Source organism: Thermobia domestica, chromosome 3 (genome assembly GCF_964235325.1).
Source record: "Thermobia domestica chromosome 3, izTheDome1.hap1.1, whole genome shotgun sequence".
NCBI lineage: Eukaryota > Metazoa > Arthropoda > Insecta > Zygentoma > Lepismatidae > Thermobia > Thermobia domestica.
Genome location: NC_137456.1, coordinates 177,117,863 through 177,142,066, shown reverse-complemented (window position 1 = coordinate 177,142,066; position 24,204 = coordinate 177,117,863). Strand labels below are relative to the sequence as shown.

General features: G+C 34.3%; 1 protein-coding gene across 1 annotated transcript in view; it reads right to left on the bottom strand.

Annotated features, from left to right (window-relative positions):
- LOC145680883 (monocarboxylate transporter 9-like) overlaps positions 1-24,204 on the bottom strand; it is a 114,790-nt gene that overhangs the window by 12,015 nt on the left and 78,571 nt on the right. Inside the window, exons 4-6 of the mRNA XM_081752031.1 lie at positions 14,230-14,373; positions 12,284-13,231; positions 8,356-8,547 (exon numbers count right to left, since the gene is read on the bottom strand). Coding sequence (XP_081608157.1) covers positions 8,356-8,547; positions 12,284-13,231; positions 14,230-14,373 — 1,284 coding nt within the window. The remainder of the gene's footprint in view (positions 1-8,355; positions 8,548-12,283; positions 13,232-14,229; positions 14,374-24,204) is intronic.

Genomic DNA, 24,204 nt, shown 5'->3' with positions numbered 1-24,204 from the left:
GCGTAAATTATCATTTAGATGTTTAGTATTTTGAGATAAAGTTAGAACTCAGAAATACTTGTGAAAACGAGAGCAGAAGTTTGTTCAAAATTTAGACAATCCCTTTGATATTGTCCACACTGATGCTTTGAGCAAATCACAAAATAGAAGATGAGATATTTTTGTATACCAATAAAAGGAGACCGTAGAGGATATTAGTGGCGTTACCTTATTCAGTACACAAGAGTACGTAAACTGCCAAATATTGTCCGTTGTTTATTGTTCTTTAGCATATTTAATAATGCTTAGAGTGTTACATTATGTGTCCATTGCTTCCTTTTCTTTTTCATATGACATTAAAATCGCTAGAATTTTTCTTTAATTTTACACAGACTCTTCGCTTGTTTTTTTTATTTCTTTCTTTCTTGCTTATAATCTACATGTTCTTTTGTCACATCACGCTTATAATAGGTTGCGAACGTGATTAGCTACAGTACAGAAGGGTAGTGGACCACAGGAACTGTGGTCTTATGACGTTCGAAAGAGAAGCTGAACAAGTAGTGTTGACAACTGTTGTTGAATAATTTCCAGTAACGTGACACTTTAGACGGAATAAAAGAATAAACTCCTTTTGGGAGTAGAAGTAGAATATAATGGTATATATCCGTCAAAGTACCACAGTAGTTCCACTTTTGGACTGTAAATCTAATCATATATACCCTAAGTGCTCACAAAGGACGAAACTAGAAAGCAATCACGAAGAGTCTTAACACAACAATGCAAGAACACATGGACAAAGCATTCGTAATTAAAGGTATCTCTGTATCCTTCATAATAATTTGCTCCATTGATTGTTGCACTTATCCTGTTAACATATTGCAGATGAAATTTAAAAAGCAGAATATCTGCCAGTTTAAGTATATGAGACAACAGACGTTTCGATTTTATTGCAGATGTTGTTAGTGTTTGGTAATGTATTCATGGAATTGATGCTGAATTAATAAAAACGAAATTAGAGCTTCATAGATCTTCCAGCGCACAACAAAGCCTTTGAAAATCGTAGTATATATTCCGGTGTTCACTTCAGAAACTGAAAAAGTTTACCATATTAAAGAATATAAAACAATTTTAAAAAATACCATTACTCAGGACCATATTAAAGAATGTACTAGACTTCAAACATTTACAGACAAATTGGTTGCCCAGAAAAACAATAGAATTGATTTCATATACAAATAAAATGGAGCATTTGTTATGAATAGGTACTCTTTAATATGTATAAGTATGTATGGTTACTCTCATTGACTTAATCCTTTTGATTACTTAGAATACTGAAAGTACTAACAAGACCATAGAAATTATATTTTGTAACAGCTATGAACTATCGAAAGGTTATGTCACGAGATCCTAATGAAAAATGAAATAAAATTTTTTAGTTTTACGTCCCACGATTATGCCAACTTGGCTAAAGGAGGCGGTGATAATGAGAAATGGATGAAATGGTGGAATGAAGAAAGTGGGAGGAAACGGGAGAACTCCGAGGAAACCCACGCCCATGGTGTTTGCCCACCACACAGTTCACTTGGCGCGAGCTGGGATCTAATCAGGAACCCCAAGCACCAGAGGTGAGCGCTCTACCACTGAGCCAGCGCGGCCCCTTTTACGAGATCCTATTGGAGGATATAATAATATATTGGATGATGACGAGAGGAAAAGGAAAGTTAAAGATAGAGTTATGAAGGATTTAGAAAGCTTAGGAGCTATAAAATTTTAGAACAGTCAGAATAGTACACAGTTACTGCAAATGAGGAAGATTTTTCTAACGAATTAAATGACGAAGTTGATGAAATTCTCATTTTCACAGAACTAGTCACAAGCTTGATTTTCATTACATAAGTTTATTTGCACGATTTTTTTTTTTTCTGAAGCAAGTCTAAATGAAAGAAAACTAATTTAAAAAATTAAAAATTGGTACGTGATATAAACGAAACAGGAAACCAATCCTAGTAGCCGCTTACAACAGATGTTAATGTAGTAAGCTGTTTTCATCCTTAAAGCGATAGCTGCAACTTTGCGGTATGATGTTAATGATACAGACTCAATTGAAGTTAAATTCTAGAAATAGGGAAAAATAAGTAAATGACAGGTAAAATACATTAAAAGTTTGCTTAAAGAAAAAGATCGTAGCTACAAGTATGTAACTACGCATCAGAACGGTAGTCTACTACCGTCGTGAAATGTTAGAGACTAAAAAACCGAAAAATTTTCAATCATAACTTAAGCAAATTAGGAATGAATAATTAGTGTGTCTGAGTTACCAATTCAATTTTAAGTTAAATAAACTAATGGTCTTGAAAGCCACAAACAAACGTTAACTTTTAGGACGTAGTGTCAGTGGCACATACATCACTTCTAAAGAGTGGAACTGGACAATAGACTTCAAGTTGTTTGTTCTGATACCATAGATTTCTTGCTGTTTGTTCTCGTCCTCAACAATTGGTTTCAATGAAGTTGTTATTTCCTTTGAATAATCAGCAGGGACTATTTGCTTTCCTTGCAATAAACAGATTTGCGAGCTAATGTTGTGGAGTGAATTTCAAGGTGAGTTATCCTAATTGCCAAATAGTTCTGATTTTTCAAAATTTTTCAAGATTTTTCAAAATACTTAGGGTTAAGGTAAATTATCAGGACGAGCAAAAAATAAAAATAAAGGTTCTTGAAAAAATAGTGACTTTCGCAAAACAACTAGAAGAAGAAACACTGAAAACAAATTTTGTCTTGAACTCAAAGTTGTACATCATATTTTAGGAGACATATAAAATTGAAACGAAAATAAGGCAGTTTAGAGTTTTGCATCATGTCGGATAGGTAGCTAATGACTTTTGTTTGTTGAAAACGATCGTCTTTCATTATGAGCTGACCAACAAAGAAAATCATGAAGTTTTTAATTTTTTCTCCGTTTGAAATAAAAATAAATCTAAATATAATATAAATATAAATATAAATTCTTTCCCTTTAAATGCTAATAATTTTGTAGAATATAATATTATCATTGTATAACTTATACTTCATAGTTTCAGTTTTTTTGTATTACTTTTCTTTTACTTTCTTCAGATATTTAATACATATAATTCAATGTAACCCAATATTAATAATTCTTCCTTTCTTTCATTGCTACTGATCACCTCGATTCAGGAATTTGTATCTTTTTCTCTTAACTTCTTTTCATATCAATCTTGGCAATACTATTAAATGCTTTTGTAAGTTAATAACCACTTTACCTGATGAAATATTAGCGAAAGAACTTATAACTTTTCTTTTATTTCTTTTATAATGATGTTTTAAATATGTGTTTTAGTAAATAACCTGCTTTCCATGTTTTTTTCGGAAGTGCGTTGCTTAAACTTATATTGAGAGAGAGAGAGAGAGAGAGAGAGAGAGAGAGATATGCACTTTAATTCGAATATGACATCTTAGTAGACACTTCATAGTTTCTTTTTGTTCTTTAATTGTTCTTATCACTTTTTCGTCCGTACATTTCACGAAGTGTTCATCGAAATAACTTGCATTTACTTTTTTTGTTGTCTGTTACGATATTTTTAAATATTTTATTTCAGGTAAAAATACGTATCTGTACTTCATATTGTATTAGCACACAAACACCGTGTGCGTGGGTTTTCTCGGGATTCTCCCGTTTCCTCCCACTTTATTCATTCCATCATTTCATTACTCATCATCACCGTCTCCTTTAGCCTAACCGCCATAACCGTGGGTCGTAAAACTCAACGATTTCATTTTCATTTTTTTCTTTCTTTCTTTTTTTCTTTTTCTTTTTTCTTTTTTTCTTTTTTTTTTTTTTTTTTTTGTATTAGCACATTCTCCGATAATGAAGGTCAATATATGAAAAAACAATGGACTGTAATGCTGTCAAATTTTCCTCTAGACAGAATAGTTTATCAACATTGAGTACTTGTATTATATAAGCCATAAGTATTGCCACTCATTCAGTTTGGATTGGTGTTCCATTTTGTCAAAAAGTAAACAAAATTATAGCATATATTCCACAGGCCGTAAAGAAAGCTATCTCTGTCCATAAGGAGTATACAAACCTGTCTGCGAATACAATGATTCTTTAATCGGCATCACAAAACATACCAACATTTACCATGAATCTATACATGAAAGACAAAATAAATATATCTAAATGTATATCTATTTTTCTCTCGGTAGAATACTTTATCAAATTATGTACTTGTATTATTTATGCCAAATATATATATATATATATATACATAGATATAGATATATACTTTTGGCATAAATATATAAGAGCGGATTCTTCGAGGAACGCCCCCTAGTTGCATATTGCACACCAGTACTTCTACTCTTTATTCTTTTCGCTACAAATTCTATAGCACTCAACATGAAAATTATAGGAGTCTGATACGCGTGTTCTTTATCTTACAGTTTGCTCTCAATTTATAAATGCAGTTAGTGTTTTGTTTCATCACTTTAACAATCGCTGTAATATTGTTTATCATGGACATGTGGCAGGAAAATTTATGTAAAAATGTGGGTTCAATGCTCAATATCTCTCTGTCAATCAATCCTTTTGTCCTTGATGATTTCTTTCTTTCGCATACTCCATTCGTTCCTTAAATATCTGAATTTAGAAAAGGCTTTAGTGGGTCATTAAATCCTATAGCAAAATGCCCGTGAAAATTACTCTCTTGCTTATACGTATATACATATGTAAATAATTATAATACAGACCTTGCAGAAGTTAGATTCTACCTTCTTAAAATACAGGAAGAGAAAGTTTTCAAATCAATTTTCATTAAAACAAAAGAGTCAAACTTACAGACTTTTCTCAAAATAATAGAAACAAGGTTTCCTCGTCTACTAAGCATGAATATATATATATATATATATATATATATATATATATATATATATATATATATATATATATATATAGATAGATAGATAGATAGATAGATAGATAGATAGATAGATAGATAGATACAGGGCCGGATTTAGGGGGTTGCAAAGGTGCACGTGCACCCCTACCCTTCGTTGTAAATATACAGTACCTAAAGTGAGAAGCTGGCAGTGAGTTTTGCAAAAATCAATAGTTTCAGTCAATTTTATGAAGGTTGAAGGAAAGAGATTCACCGAGAGCAAATACTTAGCATTTCCAGGGCAATTACTTATTCACACAACAGATACATAAAGGCATTTAAAAAAATAATTTAATTCAAATGTACTGGCAGTTATTTGGTGCAACCCCTCAGAGAATCCTGGATCCGGCGCTAGATATATATACGTAGTTAGAGAAGTATTGCGAAACAAACTAATTTATTTTATAAAATACCCCTACTAAATTTTTACAAGAAAGCTAAATTTCCTGACTTTTCCAGGATTTGAAGAAACTGCCATTTAAGTAATTAGTATGGTGTGGAACCATCATTAGTCAATAAAACAGCTTTGATTTGTTCTAGGATGAAGGTATATAAGTTATGATTGTTCAAAGGAATGTATCATTCCTCATGCAGTGCAGCAGTCAGTTCTGTCAGTAACAATGGAAGAAAACTTTTCTACGAAGTCTGAGATCCAGAACTGACCACGTGTGTTCAATAATATTAAATTCTAAGGATTTGGTGGACCAGGGAAGTTGTAAGTCATTCCGATGTTCATGAAACCCGCTTCAAAATCTCCAGTAATGTGAGTTATCATCTGCGTTATCATCTTGGAGAATTGTGTGATTTCATGAAAATAACATCTAAACCATAGAATGCAGGTGGTTATCTAAAAGTCCACTAAATCGCTGACAGTAGTGCGTCCTGTGAATAGAATCACAGAACTCACAGAATAGCAGGAAAATGGCATAGAAATGCCGCCATGGTTCACGTTTATTATTAGGAGATAGTTCGGAGCATAAGATCGTTTGGTGTTCGTCATAAATAAGTATACACTACTGTTAGAAACGAGGTAAAATAAGACTCATTAGACCACATTACGCATTTCCAGTTATCAGTGGTTCATTTTTTCCCTCCACAACATTTTCTTTGCGGCAAATTACAATCCGTCAGCTGATGTTCAGTTTACGTTACTCACGTCGGATTGTAATTGTGTCAATAGCCTGTTCCAAATGCTGACCTAGGAGGAATTCCACAGTCACTTGTGATACATTCGTTCTACATTGCTTGGTGACAGCCCTCTTTCATGGCCCGCGATTTCTGTCATTGTGGCTCCTTTGTCCACTAACAATCTTCGCCCACGTTGTTCCGCCATGATTTTCGTAGACCGTCAACACCTTAGACTATGTTCCTCACTACATATTTACCACACTGGCTACCTTAGATACATCTGCGACAGCTAACCAAAAGCATTCACTTTACATGCATTAAATGTTGCCAACTACAGATATTTCCATTATTTTGATAATTATCTGCATATTCTTAAAAAAGATATTGTTGAAAACGTAATAAAGATGAAGATAGTAATAGGATACAATGAATGGCTAGCCGCTAATTTAATCTAACGCCACTTTTCTTAGAGTCTTCATTGCTCATTTCTCTCCTCAAAAATCTTTAAAATATCTCAGTCCATCTTTCTGATAATAACTAGTGTTATTCAGCCGAAATACAGAAAAAATTACATTTACTCACATAAGATAATATAGTGACAGAGGTCTGAATTTTAGGGGATTTTTGAGGGGAGGGAGGCAAATATGTGTGTTTCGTTGTCAGGTATTCAGGCAAACTATGCGAGAAGGCCTGGACTGCCTCTGTTCTCCGAGCATCGGCGGTTGTGTATAGTCGTATATCATTATTTTGTTGTTTGTATCTATGTATGTATTTTTAATTTCTTCCTTACCCTCCCCTAGAGAAAACTGAAGATTAAGCGAAAGATTGAATAAAGATTTTTCGAGAGATATATCAACTGAAATGACAAGTATTGTTTGGTATTCTCTATGCGAAATTAATAAATAAGGCACATGCAAATAAAAAACTGTAAATTAGATTACTTCAATTAAAGCACGATTATTAAGAATGCTTAAAGTGCGCAATAGGATATTTAATATAATGAAGTATTTAAATGAAGAATAGATGTCAGAGACAAAATGTAAAAACACATGTTTCATAATTAAAAAATCAGAAAATAGAAAAAAGAATATCTATAAAATTTCACAAAACACAGGAGGCGAAATATTCAAGAAAAATTAATATGCAACAAAAACATATTAACATGGTTAGGAAAGTTGAGGTGCATTCCTAACCAGAGATTATAATTCCGTAGTTGTTTCATGAATGAACATGTTCTCGGTATCAACGTGCAAATTATGTATATACCATATTTTCTACTGTGGAGATCAAGGTAGACCAGTGATAAATTGCTTATCTCTTGCGAAACGTCGCAAATTTGATCCCAGGTTGTATTGCAAGTCACATATACAGTAAGATAATAATGTCCGAAGGTTTTACAGAGTTTTGTGATTCCTACCTGCTCATTTGACGAATTCTTTCGTTATTCATTGACATGTACAGTTTATTACATTTGGTAGATGAATCATAACTTATGATAGAAACTAGAAAATTACAAATTTGTCCATGCGAATTGAGGTACAGTATCGTTGTGATAGAAACTCTACTTGTTGTGTTACTATAATGATAAGAATTAATTCTCAGAACTACTTTATCTTCATCGAAAATATCGTAGTCCAGAATACAGATTGTTGTTTAACTCCGTGCATTCTTTTCACTGTCTTACTAAGAAGATCTAACATTTGGAATGTCAAGATTACATAGTTGTCATAAGTTAGCGATTATTTTCTTATTTCTCTGTAAGGTTCTAGCTCACTATGAACTATGGTTTTGCAAAACATGGTTCATGAATTTTTAACAACCATTTCGCGTATTTGAATTTCTGAAACTCTTTTATTTTCCAGCTCTAGTTTCTTCATAAAGCCTTGTTTATGGACAATAAAAGTAGAAGTAAAATTAATAAAAGTATCAAGGAATCATAAAGAAATGGACTCACCGTGGCAAATCAGTGCTAAGACACTTTACCGATTGCTGCCGATTGCATGTACAATTTTATTTATTTATTTTATTTATTACTTTTACTTCTGTTTTTATTCTCCGTAAACACAGTGTCAGAGGAGAACCGAAAAATAGAAAGTGCAAAGTATTTTCATAAAAAACAACTTCAAGTAAGTGAAATGATCGTTTCCAATTCATGTTTCAGGAGTTCGTAACTCACTTTATCGCACAGTTCTCCTTCTCTTCTTTCTTGCTTTCGTTCTAACGTGTTGTAAGTGATGACACGTGTATACAGTGTATTATCAAATGGATTCTAAGTAAGATTTCTTACCTATGACAGGTCCTAATGCTATGATAAAAATTCCTTTAGCTACCATGTGAAGTCCAAATGCTGCTGGCAACTTTTCAATGGGACAATGTTCAGATATCGTAAGAGCAAAATTGATGAGAGTGGCTCCACGTATAAGCCCACAAAATACTGACATAACTATCATCCACGTTAGAGTGGTTTGCACAGCTAATACTGAAAAGGAATGAATAGAAATATTAAAAAATGTACAGAAGTCTTAAATATATTTTAGACAAAAATTAAAATTTCATAAATTGATGCATAAATTATTTCACAAGTCTTCTAGTGGATGGTTCTTAACTTTTATGCTTCACATACTTCTGAAAATCTATGTTACTTGTATTCTATAGATAGATAAAATTTTAGTATATCTAGAATTAAATAAAACAATTTACTTTTACATCTTACGTAGAGCTATGTCCAGCCAGACATATTTTAATTAGGTGATATGTGGCCAGTACCTCAACTCCTATCCCCGATATACCTGTCTTTCTTGATCGAATTTCACTAGAGCTCTTACTTCAAATACTTTCGAAGCTTCTTGCGATTCTGACTCAATAATGAATATGTTGTACTCCAACAAACATCAAAGACACTGACGCTAACCATTCGTCATTCGTATTCGTATTCAGTCGTTCTCCCACAGATTTTTGTCATCTATTTTTCTCATCTATAATGGAAGAATAGCTGAATTTCAGTTTCTTTCGACATTCAAAGTCAGTTTTTCATCGATTCAGAAACACTGGTTATATTCATGATTATATATTTATTTTTAAAACACCTTGCCTTGAAAGATGTAGTTCAATTTTCCGAATAAAATCCACGTCATGTTACATTTTCTGGTTATTTTCTCATTCATCTCACTGCTTAATATTTTTAGCTACTCTAGATACGATATTCATCTATTATTTCAATCTTTTCTGCATGGAGCTTGGTCACTTTCTTCACTAAATGCATACTACAATTACCTTTATTTTTACATAAATCCATTTTAATTCAATTTTTATACTTCAATCAAAAATTCTGTGATTTGTAGTTTTTCCGCATTTGGAGAAAAAGGATAATATCACCAGTCAATCTGAGATGGTTTAAATATTCACTATTATTTGTTCTTCTACGTTATTCTCAGTATAACTTTCTGAACACTCCAACACCACAGAAAATGGTTTTGTAGTTTGTGTCTCCAGCTTTGAACAATTTTGGTCCAGTCTAATAACAGACATAGGCCTCGAAAATGTATTTTGTAGTAATTCAACATATGCATCTTCAACAACTGTGATGCTTGAGTGATTAATATGCTGTTGCTAATAAAATGGAATTAAATATCTTTTCAAAATTATGAATCATTAATACAGTACAAACTCGTAGTCATACTGTAACTTCATTTGAAACTTGCAGTGTTGTCCAGTTGAACTTTGTTTGTTTGAACTTTGAAACAGTGCTGTCCTGTTCTTTTCCTGATTAAAATCTAAATTTCGTCCAATTCTATTCGTTCAGAATAATGTTAGTGAATATTTTGTATAGAACTGTACCTGAAGTAATCTGATCGAGCGTCAACATGTTCTTTATCTCTTTCCTTAGAATTATTTTCTAATTAATAGCGTATTTCTTTTTTCAAGCTTAACGAAAATTGTTTTGCCCTAATATTTTCTTCTATTCACTTAATCATCTCTACTAAGATCCAATCATCTGGAAATTTCCATTTTTCATTCTTCTACTTACTTTGTTCATTCCATTTAAAACGCGGATGCTCATGGGACGCCCAAAGGATAGGCAAAGGTTTCTCTCTACGTTTTTTTAGATTTCAGAACACACAGGAGGTGAATTAGTTAGCACTATGGACCGCACATCCTTGCCCTAGGTACTTATTTTACATCCATGAGCTTCTGAGCTGCATTAGCACAAGAAAAGAAGGCGTGAAAATTCCCCTTCCACATGAGATCAAACTCGACCCGCCCAGTTGGTAAGTAGTAGCCTTATGATTACGCCATGGTGGCTCTAATTATTACAACTTAGAGGCAATAAATTTGCTGCAATAAAATAGTGTTGTAACATATAAGAAAAAAATAGTGCAAAAATAATTAACATTATACCACTCTTAAATGAAGATAACGTTTCAATCACTATTCTTTTACTTGTTTACAGGGTTATGTGATCATTTCAGAAGTAGAAATTGTATATTTCCATGTTTAACTTCACAAAAATTACTTAAAGAGAACTAAATTTTGTTCAGTTCATATGTTTTAATAAATCTTATTTGCATTCCCTAATTTGCTCTATATTTTATTACTTAATCGCTTCTCTACAACATTGCAATATTTGTACTTGTAATCTGTACATTTTGGAAAAAAATAATGAGAATAATAATTAAAACATTGACAGAAACTGAAATTTAATGCTGGAGTTAAACTGAATATTTATTATTTGCATTCAGGTATTTTTCTACTGCAATAAAATGATTGAATTATTGAGTCTTAGGGCAGTTAATTTAAAATGAATGAAAAAAGTGCATTTGTCTATTTAAATATTGAAATTATACTGTAGTTTTCTGACTCATTCAACCATTTTAAAATCTTTGATTACTTTCACCATAAATAGCATAAATCTGTGTTAAAATCGCGTGAATAGATTCGATAGTATAAACGAAATTTCATAAAAGAAATGATCAAGTCTAAACATTGATATTGTTGAAACATATAGAAGCTTAAGATGATTATGAGTAATTTCGGCACACAATGTTTTATAATATTGATTTATAATAATAATAATAATAATAATAATAATAATAATAATAATAATAATAATAATAATAATAATAATAATAATAATAATAATAATAATAATAATAATAATATATTTTATGCATTTTTGCTTTTAATAAAGAAATGTATTTTATATTAACAAAACTTACGACTGCTACCTGTGTACAAAAGATAGATATATCACTGTGGGATCATGATAGAACCCTTAAATCTCTGCTGCGACAAAGGAACTATATGTTTTGTCTCATTATTATTCCTTGTACAGATACCTGTCCTACTTCCATGTTCCACACTCTTCAGCTGATGACACAACAGTCATTCGTTTTCTTGGCATCCTCGGGAAACTTAGAAGTCATAGGAGCAGATCACTTGTAAAACTCTCTGTCTCACTGAAGTTCATTAGTCTGGCAATTTTGAATCCTGTATTGGTCTTTCTTCTTTCAAACAACGTTGTTATTAGATGCCTGCCAGTATATTTGCCAATCACAAAAATTAAATTAAAATAAAGACGGTTCACTATCGCTAGTACGTGTTTTAGAACAAATACTTTGAACACTTGAGAACGAGAGTCGAGTTAGTCCTCAGAAAGCCCGTATGTTTATTTTATGAATAGCCTGTAAACACTATATACTTGGATTGTGGTGGGTTTTAGTGATTTAAATATTTGGTTTGTAACTTTTTTTTTCGTTGCTGTCGCAGCAGAGACTTGAATTGCGGACATAGGTAAAACAAACGGATTTACTTCGTATTCAAATAAATTGGAACTCTGGAAATAGCGATGCCTCTGTATTTTCGTTTACATAAATCACGATATAAGCAGTAAAATTGAATTAAATATTCTTACCAATGTATTGAGGAATCGAAAATAAAGAAGCGTAAATACTATTTAGAGTATTCTCACCAATGCATTAAGGAATCGAAAGAAAAGAAATGTAAGTACTATTTAGAAAACCGATTTGGGAAACTAACAGAAATAATTAAAAATCAGTAATCTCAGCTTAAATATATAGAAAAATATGTGTAAAAACAAATTCTCTCTTATATGGAATTTCATGTCTATAACTATGTATCTATCTATCTATATTTATATACTTATATCTGTATCTATACATCTATCTATATCTATCTAGTATATTACAACTACTTACAACTTCTCGAAATGGCTAAGAGAACCATTCCAATCGTAAATAAAGTTCTTTTGCGATATTTCAGACGATCTGTCACATTTGGCACTGTAATACGTGAGAACATATCTAATCCAGCCATCACAGTCATACAAAGAGCAGTATCACTTTTGTTAAATCCTGCATCTTGTAGAAATAACGGAACTAACAGTAGGAAGTTTATTTCTGCCACATACGCCACTGAAAGTCCAAAGACGATGTTTACATAAATGGGATCTTTGAACAGATCTAGATCCATGAAATGTGCGAAACGGCTCAAATAATGTCCTCCCTCTTTCTTTTGTTGTTGTCTAGCTGCTTTACCTTCATGAATCACTTCATCACAAGCACCTCCCACAGCATTATCGTAAAGATGGAAACTACTGCCTAATGATGAAGTAGAAGATACTGTGGATATTCTTCGCTGCAAACTTCTGTTAGAACCTTTGAAAATATGAGACATTAAGCTTTTGTTCGTGGAAGACTTGTTCGCGTTCATATCATTTGCATGACGTTCACACTTGTTCATACAATTTTCACATGCATCACCACCATCATTCACTGTTGTGCCATTCTGTACTGTTTTAGAGTCAAGAAGTTTTTCACACTCAGGTTGGCAATTCGAACATCCATTGGGTATATCTGCTTTCTTATTTTCTTCTTTCTTGTCCTCAGGTTTATCAGGTACCAGATGCCATTTCACTGGCTGAAGTAACATAGATCCTACTACTGCGTGCCATGTAAACGCACCAAGAACAACAACAGCCCCCCGGAAGGCATAAGTTTCCAGGAGATATGTGACAAATTGAGGGGCCACCATGAAACCTACAGCTGTTCCTACCATAGAAAGTCCCACTGCTTGTCCTCGGCGTTGAAGGAAATAATTGTTTAAAGCCACAAATGTAGACGATGTTGCTAGTCCAATACCTAGCCCTGCAATGAAAGTTGCCTATGTTTATATATTTATTCAAACAAGATTTGGTAACGTCTAGAAATTAAATCTAAATCTAACTATGATCGAGCGTCAGAAATGGAGAATTACAAATTTCTTTCAAAAAATCGTTACATGAAAAATGCTTTTTTCTGATATGGAACATAAATTATACATTAAAATTATAGTACTATATGTATTAATGGAATTTCAAAAGACACATTTTTAAATGTATTTTGAAATCAAATCCCAATTACACTGCAGTAACTAGTTCCCTAGATGTAAAGATCCAAGATATCTTCTTATTAATCTTTCAATCTTCTAAAGCAAGATCTTTTCTACGTTAAGAACTCCAGAAAAACTATAACAACTCGCTTCAATCTGCAAAACTTATTATCTACGTTCGATACTAAAAGTTTCGAAACTCGACCTCCAAAAAGAAAGAAAGACAAAATGGAAATGTTACGGAGTCAAAGTAAGTCATGTAAAGAAACTGGGAATGAAAGATAAATAATTTAACTTTTCATTCCAAGTTATACTCATGAAAATTATAATCTTAGATGATAGAGTATGACCTCTTTAAGACGTAACTCATTGCAATACGATAATTACAAACTTTATACGTCCAAATACAATTATTCTGTCTATTTTATCGGGAAAAATAGAACTACAATACATTCTCATATTCTATAAACAATAGAACATAACACAGACACACACAGGGGCGCCCGAAGAAAAATTCCTAGAGGGGGCCCAGCTCCATGGTTGCTATATTACGTCTGCTATTTTTGGTATTTAATATACGTGATTTGCTATATTAGGTATACATTTTCGTGAACCAAGGGGGAGCCCGGGCCCCACCCTGCCCTGCCCTGCCCCATGCACACACACACACACACACACACACACACACACACACACACACACAGTTTAAGTGTATTATTTTCTTATGACTCAGGAATATATTGTATTATTGAAAAAAAATCTAAATACACTTTACCTCCAATTATACTATAAAATAATATAACAACAAGGACGCTATTGGCGAAAGTTGTTAAGAGCAGACCAAGCCCAGCCATAAATGACCCAACCACTGCTATCTTCCGAAAGGATAGTAGTCGAATAAGAGGTCCGGTGAATAAACCTGCAACGAAAGCAGTTAGGTAGCTACATAGTTACAAAATGCACAATAAAATTTCATACAAATAATTAGTAATAGTTACAACAAGCAAATTAGGTCAGGACAACAATTTTAAATAGAGGCACAATTTGGGGAGATCTTCAATTTTGAACACGATCAAAGATAGCACTACTTTATAGATTATTCTTAATTCTGGTCTTACTCTGGTCAAAAAAAAAAAAAAAAAAAAAAGTTCATAACTAATTGAATCGATTGACAATTTGACGTTTCAATGTAAACTATTAACTACAAATAGAAACATACTGATCTACTATCTAAACAAAAAATTTGGATCCAGTCCCTATACAGTACATTTTATATTAACAACAGGTGACTTAAATATAATTAAACTCCTAATTTCATCGTGACTTAAATATAATTAAACTCCTAATTTCATTTTTTACCAAGATAATTGTGGTCTTCTATCTCTCCAATTAAAAAGTGTTATTGATAAAATTAAACTCAATTTACTGGACTAATAATAACAAAAAAAATAACATCTCCATTGAAGAAGATAACTGTTTCACTTGAAACGGCCACAAATGAAAAGGTAATCTTCAGCGAATCATCAGAGTAATCAGAATTCATGAAGCAATATTCATGTTGGCAAGATCACAGTCAAAACTAGCTCATCGGAAAAAGTAGAGGAAAAACCTAAAATAATATCTCATCCCGTAATATTCGCTAGAAACTCAGGATATGGGTGAAAAAGATTTATATCTACACCTATTAAGAATGGAACACGTACATTAGGTGAAGAAGAAAAAGAAGTAGTGTGAAAACAACAACAAATAACTTTTTTTCCCAATAGAGCACACAATTTAACCCCTTAATGCCGGAATTACGCAAAATAGCTTGAAAAAATATTCAGTTATATATTTTATATGAATTACAATTACTAAAGTTGGATCGACTGAAAAATTTGCGGAAAGTATTTTTATTACTATGTATTTCTAGTGTATTTAGAGAAAAGCGTCTAACAAACTTACTATAATATCTGGAGAAACGTTTGGTCCTAAATAAGCATCATTGCTTTCCGTACCCTATGACTATTCATAAGTCTCAGACATTTTTTAAATATTATAAGCACTGTTTTACAGAGGAACAAAAGATGAAACCAACAAAAACGCAGGAACACGTTGCTTTATTCCTGCCAAGATCTTCACCTTCACACAAGTAGGCAAAATCGTCAATAGATGATAGCCGAGGATGAGTTGAGCGGTTACATTGAGAATTGGTTGCAATTGGCATCTGCGACCATCGCTACATCGAAACTCCCACAGGCACTCATTAATAGTACCTCGCGAATTCGTGACAGTCATCCAAAAGGGGTTAAGGAAGAAAACAATATTAGAAAATAGATGTGATGTTCAGCACCAGGCCGTAGATCATAAGAGGACTTCTCGGGTCTTCAAGCGTCGTCACTTGATGAGATAGAAAGGAAAAGAAAAGAGCTAATAGTAGAAAGATTCGGATTCGTGTCGGCGTGGGAGGTGGTGACAAATCTCATCCTGTACTTTTCTACTCTATACTTTTAATACTTTTCTATGTAAAACGTTCTTATTAATTTATTATTTGTTTAATATACTTCATAATTGGTTGGGACATTAAACTGAAGAAGAACCTACTCAATACAAGTACATGCTAGGCATGTGTAAAACATGTTCCTCGAGGTACATTGAAATGATAGGTACTTAAATAAAAAATCATATGAAATTTACATGAAGGAAATAAGGTTACTTCCACCGTAAAGTACGTGCCTGACACATATCGAGGAATGTACCTGCTATGTACATATTACGTACCAAGTATGTACTTGACACATTTACTGGCATGTGTCAGGAATGTTCCTTTAAATACATATATATGTACCTGGAGGATATCAAATAAAGAGATCATGTGATGTGCACGTGCTAGGAACATATCTATGTCCCCCCTAAAGTACGTACCTGACACATACCTAGACATGTATATTACGTGTACATTGCATAGTTATGTACAAGATATGCAGGTATGTGTCACGTATAATGTATGTGTCACCTGTAATATATACCACAGGAAGTGGCGTAGGAGGTTACGTATGGAAGTCCAACGAGTATTGATTTATATATTTGGTAATGTATGTACGTGGCGTGTTTTCATTTCATATGTTCTTCATACGTTCAAAACTTTTGCATATTACAATAGATGTTCACTAGAAGAAAATATTAAGTTATGTACATTTGTTATGGACTATAATAAATTAACCTGCGGTCTCGCTTTGCTCTAGCCTTTGTAACAGCTGGTAGATTTACTAATATCAAATTTCATACCTGTCTGTATATGAATCGCATATTGAACCTTTGGTTATTTTTAAAAGTTAGGGTATAACTACTGAAGCGTCACACTATCAGCGCTATGTTCCTGTACCGTTAGCAACTGCTAACAGGATTATAGTGCAGTTCAAATGAAACTGGAAGATATGTGTAGACCCAAGATCAGATCAGGTTAACTGGTACTAACGTCATGCCTAAAGCATGCGGTCGTCCTGAGTGGTCAGATCTAACATCCTAATCTGCCAATGACGTCGTAGCCAAGGTTGGCGGAGCAGCATGAACCTACGAGCTGTATTTGAATCCGATCCGTAGCCAGAAAGAAACCTTGGCTTACAAAACTTCAAGTGATACGGAGACACAACTAGCCCACTATCTTATGTGACACGTTACAATACTTTTGGGACTATGTTGTAGAGGAGATATAATTTCCAGGGGGAAACTTCGTAGTTTCGGGAGAGGATTGCTCCCAGGCCACCCCCCTGAAAAATAATCATAAATCGTCCAGGAGTCGATATGTTCTTACAAACGATTCTTCTGGCTCCGCCATGGACAACAATTTTTAATCAAGGCCGCACTTAGGGGAAAGCGAACATTGGAGATCAAAAGCTTAAGGTTTTAAAGCGGGTAACCTTTCTTGTCAGGTGAATTTAGAATGCATCATAAACCAATGGGGGACTAGAACCCCTATATTTTGAGTATATTTTCTCTCCACTATTGTCTAAATGGAGTACTGAGCCTATTCGTTGCACCTTACATTTCTTACCCGAAACTGCAATATTCCGGTGAATGTCTTTCTTATGATTGAAGCAGTTCTATTGGTTCAACTATTATGCACTATTAACCCAAGACAAAGTATTGAATAAAGAAAAATATGTAACATTTACCGTCAAACACGTTTGATTTTTTTAAAAACAGAACCTGATGTTTATTATTTTGATTTAAGTGAGCCAGTTTATAAAAACATTCTTTATATAACAGATGACATCAGAGACCATGGCAGAAATGATAACATTTGTTTCTGGCCTTGACGCGCAACAATGTCATGTTACCTAACAACACTTCAATTTTTAAATATTATATATTGTATCCGTCTATTAGCTTGTGTTTACAGGAAAAGAATAACCTTGAGTCGAGTTACCTGCGATGGTACTATTGTGTTTTCAGCTTTCACTATATTGTCATTGCTTTGGATGGTTTCTTCAATAGTTAAAATGCGAGTTAGTAACATTAAGAGAAGATACTAGATGTTGCTTCACTTCTTTTTCTTGTTTTCACACCTTTAATAATAGGAATACAATTGAGAAACCATTTCAAGAAGGAATTTAAGTCATTTCACAGCAACGTTTATTTTTTAAAAGTAAAACGATAAAGTAATATTTTGTCTCTCTTTGAAGTAGGGTTGCCAACTGGCCGGTTTTTGACCGGCTAGCCGGAAATATTGCTGTTATTTTGATTAAAGCCGGTGACCGGACCGGATTTCTTACTAGCCCCTTCTATAACCAGGTATAACCAGGTATTTTTAAAATTTGTATCTAATTCGAAGCAATTTCATCTAGTTCGAAATATAGATTTAAGAAGTAACTTTAATTCTGTAAAACCAAACTGTCATATTTCACCATCATCTGTTTAGATAATTTTAAAGCGATGACAGGGACTGTATCATGGAAAATTTGAAATTTACTTGTAAGGAATTTTACATATTTATTGAGAGTGGAAAAGTACTTCTTAAAGCAATTTCCTGTAATTGAAGTACAAGTTTAAAGAATAAATTTCATTTTCTAAATCCAAAATTGTTACGTAAGGATTAATATACTTTTCTTCGTCTGTTTCAATAATTTTAAAGAAGTCGCAGTTACTGGTAAATACAATAAAATGATTAACGCCGATTTCAGATTCTCACTTATAGAACAATGTATCTATTACGCTTATTAGTGAATGTACTAAGGATATGCAGAATACATGTGCTAATGCACTTTTGTTCACAATAGTACATTTTCTTCACATGAAAAGATCCGAACAGAGATCCACCCAAATATGGGGTTCCGCCGAAATTTGTTGTACTGGTCTTTATTCTATGAGCCCCCCTAACGATCTGCACAAACATTTTTGAAATCTGAGATTTACACTTCGGACACCCTCCTTGTTAGACCTATATCATAGCGGATTTTGAGGGGATGCCGTTTTTTTTTATTTTCCAGAGTTGGCAACCCTCCTTTTTGGTCAGATATGCATAGGGTGACCAACCGTCCCGTAAAAACGGGATTGTCCCGTTTTTTTCACTACCATTCCCGGTGTCCCGAAAAATTTTCCCGGGACGCCAAAATGTCCCGTATTTACGTACATTAAATACAAGAAAGCTTTCCAATCTAAAATTTCTTAATTTATATTATTATTTTCTAATCACATAGCTTAGAAAATACTAATATCATTATTTTCTAAGCTATGTGATTATATTGGAATATGTCTAATTACTGAACAACGTCATTACTACGTTTGCGATATTGTATGTGGTGGCTGCACTGTTTTACCTGCTAGGCTTTCCCCTCCAAGACTCCCACTCCGCAGACGACAGTGCAAGGGGCTGAAAGTCTTATGAAAAACAAACTGTTTTTACTCTGTTTCGGGCGGTGGAAGACTGAGGCGCTGTCACCAGTACAGTACAGTTTTTCCATGATTTGACTAAGATGTAACATACTGTCATTTACGAAAGGGGAACAAAGGTATAGAAGTATAAAAGTGAAAGTAAAAAGGAAACCAGCTGTAAGTGAAATAATGTTTAAAAGTAAGAAAAAGCAAATAAAGTAAGTTGGAATCCGATGCTCAGAGTAGTTTGTTATAAATTCTGCCGGTGGACAGATTTTGTTGATTGACAGATATTGATGAATGTTTTATATATAGTTTAGTACTAGGGTGGGTCGTTTTGCCACTTTTTCTTCGGAACGAAATGTAATACCTGGCAAAAGTGGCCAATCCACATGGACATTTCAGGTATAGATTTTTTTTCAAATCAGATAATATCTTCTGTGAGAACTATATCATCAAAGTTTCAGAATTTCACTGAAAATTGCAAAAAATACCAAAATTGTTCATTTTTTGTTATGTTAAAGTAAACATATTTTTGGGTTTATACATGCCAGATGCTATGAAAACTGACATTCAAGTATAAAAATGAAAGTTATATGCCCTTGGGGGGTATAGGGGTGCCTCTTCTGGGGCAGGAAAAGAGGGTAAATTCAATATAATTAAGCGTTTCTACAACTTTTTTCGTCCTTGCCTTTTCCTTCGGGACCTGCTGGACCAATATGAAGATGAACGTGACAATTGTTTTGGATAGCGTCGTCACTGGAGATGATGCGTGGTGTTATCACTACGAGCCGGAATCCAAAAAACAGTCCATGGCTTACCCATTTCTGCAAGTGCTTCATGCAGGTTCTGGTTCACCGTTGGAAAAAGTGCATAACAAATGGTGAGAACTATGCCGAAAAATGAGTCTGTAGCTGAAATATTGCTCTCTTTAGCTGTGCTGTTGTTAGTTATGTATCTCCATTAGTTTCCATAAAAAAGGATGCATTATTTTTGGAACAACTTTCGTAGATTTGACTGAAACTGTTATAATTGCTCAGAGATACAATGTAAGCGAGAGGGCTGCGGCACATATAACATCAACTGTGCTTCGGGCAGCTTCAAAGGCTGGAATTATAACTTCTCAAAAATCTAGCGATATAACATCTGCTTTAACTGTAGACAGGAACAAAATAAGGCGTGCGAAACTTGCTCGGAATTTAAAAGAAAGTTCTAGAAATGATGATCCCATTAAAATCCTATACTTTGATGATAGAAGGGATGACACTAAAACATACACAAGCATCGTTAGAGAAGAGCACTCATCACTTGTGGCTGAACGTAACTCTCAATACGTTGGCCACGTGACACCATCCTCTGGCTCTGCACATGACGAGACGAGAGCTATTTTCGAATCGAATACATCATGAACCAACTCAGAGTTGGCTTTGATAAAGTTGAGGTTCTTGGGTGTGATAGAACATACACTAACATGCTTGGAATGGAGTTGTTCTTCGAAAATTAGAGGAACTAACAGGAAAACAAATGCAATGGGCCATTTGTCTCTTGCATTTTAATGAAATGCTGTTCCGAGCTCTCTTCACGCATATTCACGGCGTTTATTCAAATCCCTATTCTTACACACATCCCATAGTTTCAAAACTAACTGTGAAAAAGCTTTCAGTGTTGCTATTCAAACCAATAAAATGTGACTTACCTCATCATAGTCCAGAAGAGCACAGAAAACTCAGTAAGGACCTGAGATGCTTGTTCCAGATATCTCAAGCCATTGACTCCAGAGCATGCCCGGAAGAGCTTGTTTCTATGTTCCCTGGCAAACTAAACAAAGCTAGCTGGTTGACTAGTGCAAAAAGAATTTAACATTGTATATTGCAACAAAAAACCTACCAAGAAATTAATAGAAATTTCGACATTCATACTTAGAGTCTGTGTGGTTATGCAATGCCGTATCAGAACATAATATTCCATTGCTGATGGTTCTCTCGCGTCTTTGAGGCCATTCAAGGTCTAGATACTTACTAAGGGAATTCCATGCTGTAATCCGTTCATCCATTCAGACGAATGCATTCTTTGCACTCCCAAAAAATTTCTTCTAGCCATGATGACTGAGGGTCGACTTGCTGTCCGACAAGATGCATTACATAAGATTCTTAGTGCTCGAGAACACGAAGCAGGGAATCTCCATAACTCCATTAGATATAACATCATTTCCAGATTAAATTTTGAGGCAAACGATTACACTGCAATGATCTTTTGGGAAAGCACTGATGTTTCAATAACTGTACTACCAGTAAGTTCTATGGACGGTACCAAACAAACGCTCATGGTCAAACTTTCACTTCCTGACAACACTGTGCCAAAATGGTCATTCACCCTCCATCCGTGCCACACAGTGGCAGTAGAACGGATAGTGAATTTGTCACTGAAGAAGCTTCCCGAGTATGTTCCAGTGATGGTAGAGGCGGAAAAATCAGGTCAACCTTACTTTCAAGGCAAGCTGCGTCTAAATTTCAATCGAAGTCCCAATTTGTGACATTTTTTCCCGACAGTGACTAATCGGATCAGTTCTTCCGGCCCAACGTATTGTTGGTTGATTGGATAGGCCTAGCAGAGGAGCCCTAGGTGCAGCCATCTATACATGGTGGGCTCTGGGTCACTTGGCCAGGTTATAATGCCAGGTGAGCGAGGAGCTGCACAACCGCTTAACTGTACTGAATTTGCCCCCTTTTCTGGCCGCAAAGGAGGCACCCCTATTCCCCCCAAGGGCATATAACTGGCATTTTTATACTTGAATGTCAGTTTTCATAGCAACTGACATGTATTTAACCAAAAATATGTTTACTTTGATATAACTAAATTATAGAACAACTTCGGTATTTTTTGTAATTTTCAGGTAAATTTTGAAAATTTGAGGCAATAGTTCTCACAGAAGATATTATCTGATTTGAAAAAAAATCTATACCTGAAATGTCCATGTGGATTGGCCACTTTTGCCAGGTATTACATTTCATTCCGAGAAAAAAGTGGTAAAACGCTGCACCCTAGTTTAGTACTGTTTTCAAAATTTCATTTTTTGTTAGTTGCTGATAGTTACTTGTTATTTAATTAATTCCACAACCTTATCAATAGGTTTTAAAATGAAAAAGTGTAAATTTGCTCTTTTTTGTGAGAGATACAGAGAGAGAGAGAGAGAAAGAGGGAGAGAGAACAGAGGGGCAAAAATATATATTTAGAGGGGTAATCTATCCAAACGTAAAAAAATGTCCCGTTTTTTCTAGTTGAAGATTTGGTCACCCTAGATATACATATAGTTTTTAAATTAATGGAAACACCGAAAGAGAATGCAATTTACCTGATAATTATGGCGTGAGACCAGTGATGACGCTAGGGAAAAGAGGGGCGGGCGCCCCCCATCCCAGACACGATATATTGTAATGCAATCAATTAAACTATCCTTTTCGGTATGCAAAAAATGCTTCCCCTTAAAAAAATCTCTGCTCCTCCGTCACTCCTCCCCCGGCCCAACAAATCGTGTAATGAAGATAAGTAAGTCATGAATGCCATCCAGAGGAATATTGTATCATTCCTCATGCAATGCACGCTCAATTTCTTCAACGAGGATGGAAGAGGATGTCTGCTCTGGGGTTTGAGCTCCAGAAATAACAACTGGCATTTAATAATGCTGAGGTCTGGAGATTGGGAAGGCCATTGGAGGTATTGTAGTTCATCCACATGTTCGTGAAACCATGCTTCAACAACCCAAACGGAATGAATTGCTGCACTGTCATCTTGGAAAATTGCGTCATTGCCCGGAGACAACATTTGGACCACAGGATGCTGTGGTCACCTAAAATGTCCACATAATCACCTGCAGGCTATTGCTTATCCGATGCTCAGTACAATCCACCCCATAAAAGAACCACTGAAACCAAATTGCACTGTTTATATATTTTAACAACGGGTTCATACAATATCAGTTTAACTGAAGAGAAACCTGATTGTGATGTCAGAACTGAAGGAAAAACTGTGCAAACTGAAAGAATTCGTTCAGTTCAGTCAGTTCTTCATGCGGTTATTTGGACAGAAGAACAGTTATTTTGAACTGAAGAAACGGACCGTCTTTTGCTATGATAACTGTGCTATTAACTGAAGGAAACATAGTTGTCTCAGTTAATTTCTCTCAATTCAAGTCTTGTCGTCATGACAGCTAGTAAAAGTGAAGCATTGTTGGCTTTTATTGAAGCCTACCATGGTCATTCCCAACTTTGAGACGTGTAACATGTGCATTATGCTAGTAGGTATAAAAGAGGGGAGGCGTATGATGTGTTACATACAAAATTAAAAGAGTTGGAACCTCAGGCAACATGCGATACTGTTATTTTTAAAAAATAAACAACCTACGCTCGGCATTTAGGAAGGAACTGCGGAAAGTGAACGAATCCAAAAAATCGGGGACTGGAGGTGAGGAAGTGTACGTTCTAAAGCTTTGGTATTTCAAGAAACTTGAAAGTGAACTGCACAGAACATCCGATGAAACTGAAGCAACTGAAGCAACTCGATTAACTGATGGTACTTCACATACTGTCAGTTCAGTTCATCGTAAGATCGGTTGTCAGTTTCTAGCTCAGTTGAACTGATCAGTTAAAAAAACTGATAGTGTATGGGTCCTATAATGATAAAAGAAAATTCGTTCCTATACAAATAAAGTTAGACCCACATTAGGTCGAGGCAAAACCTTATTGCTACAGAATATGGTACGTTAAATTCGTTTAATTGGCATTGACAGTCTTTTTTACAACAATAGCAATATTAGTGTAACTGTATGTATACTTGTAGTCCTAATGATAAGTTTGTTTCAAAACGTACGATGGAATTGTATTGATATCAAATTGTACTA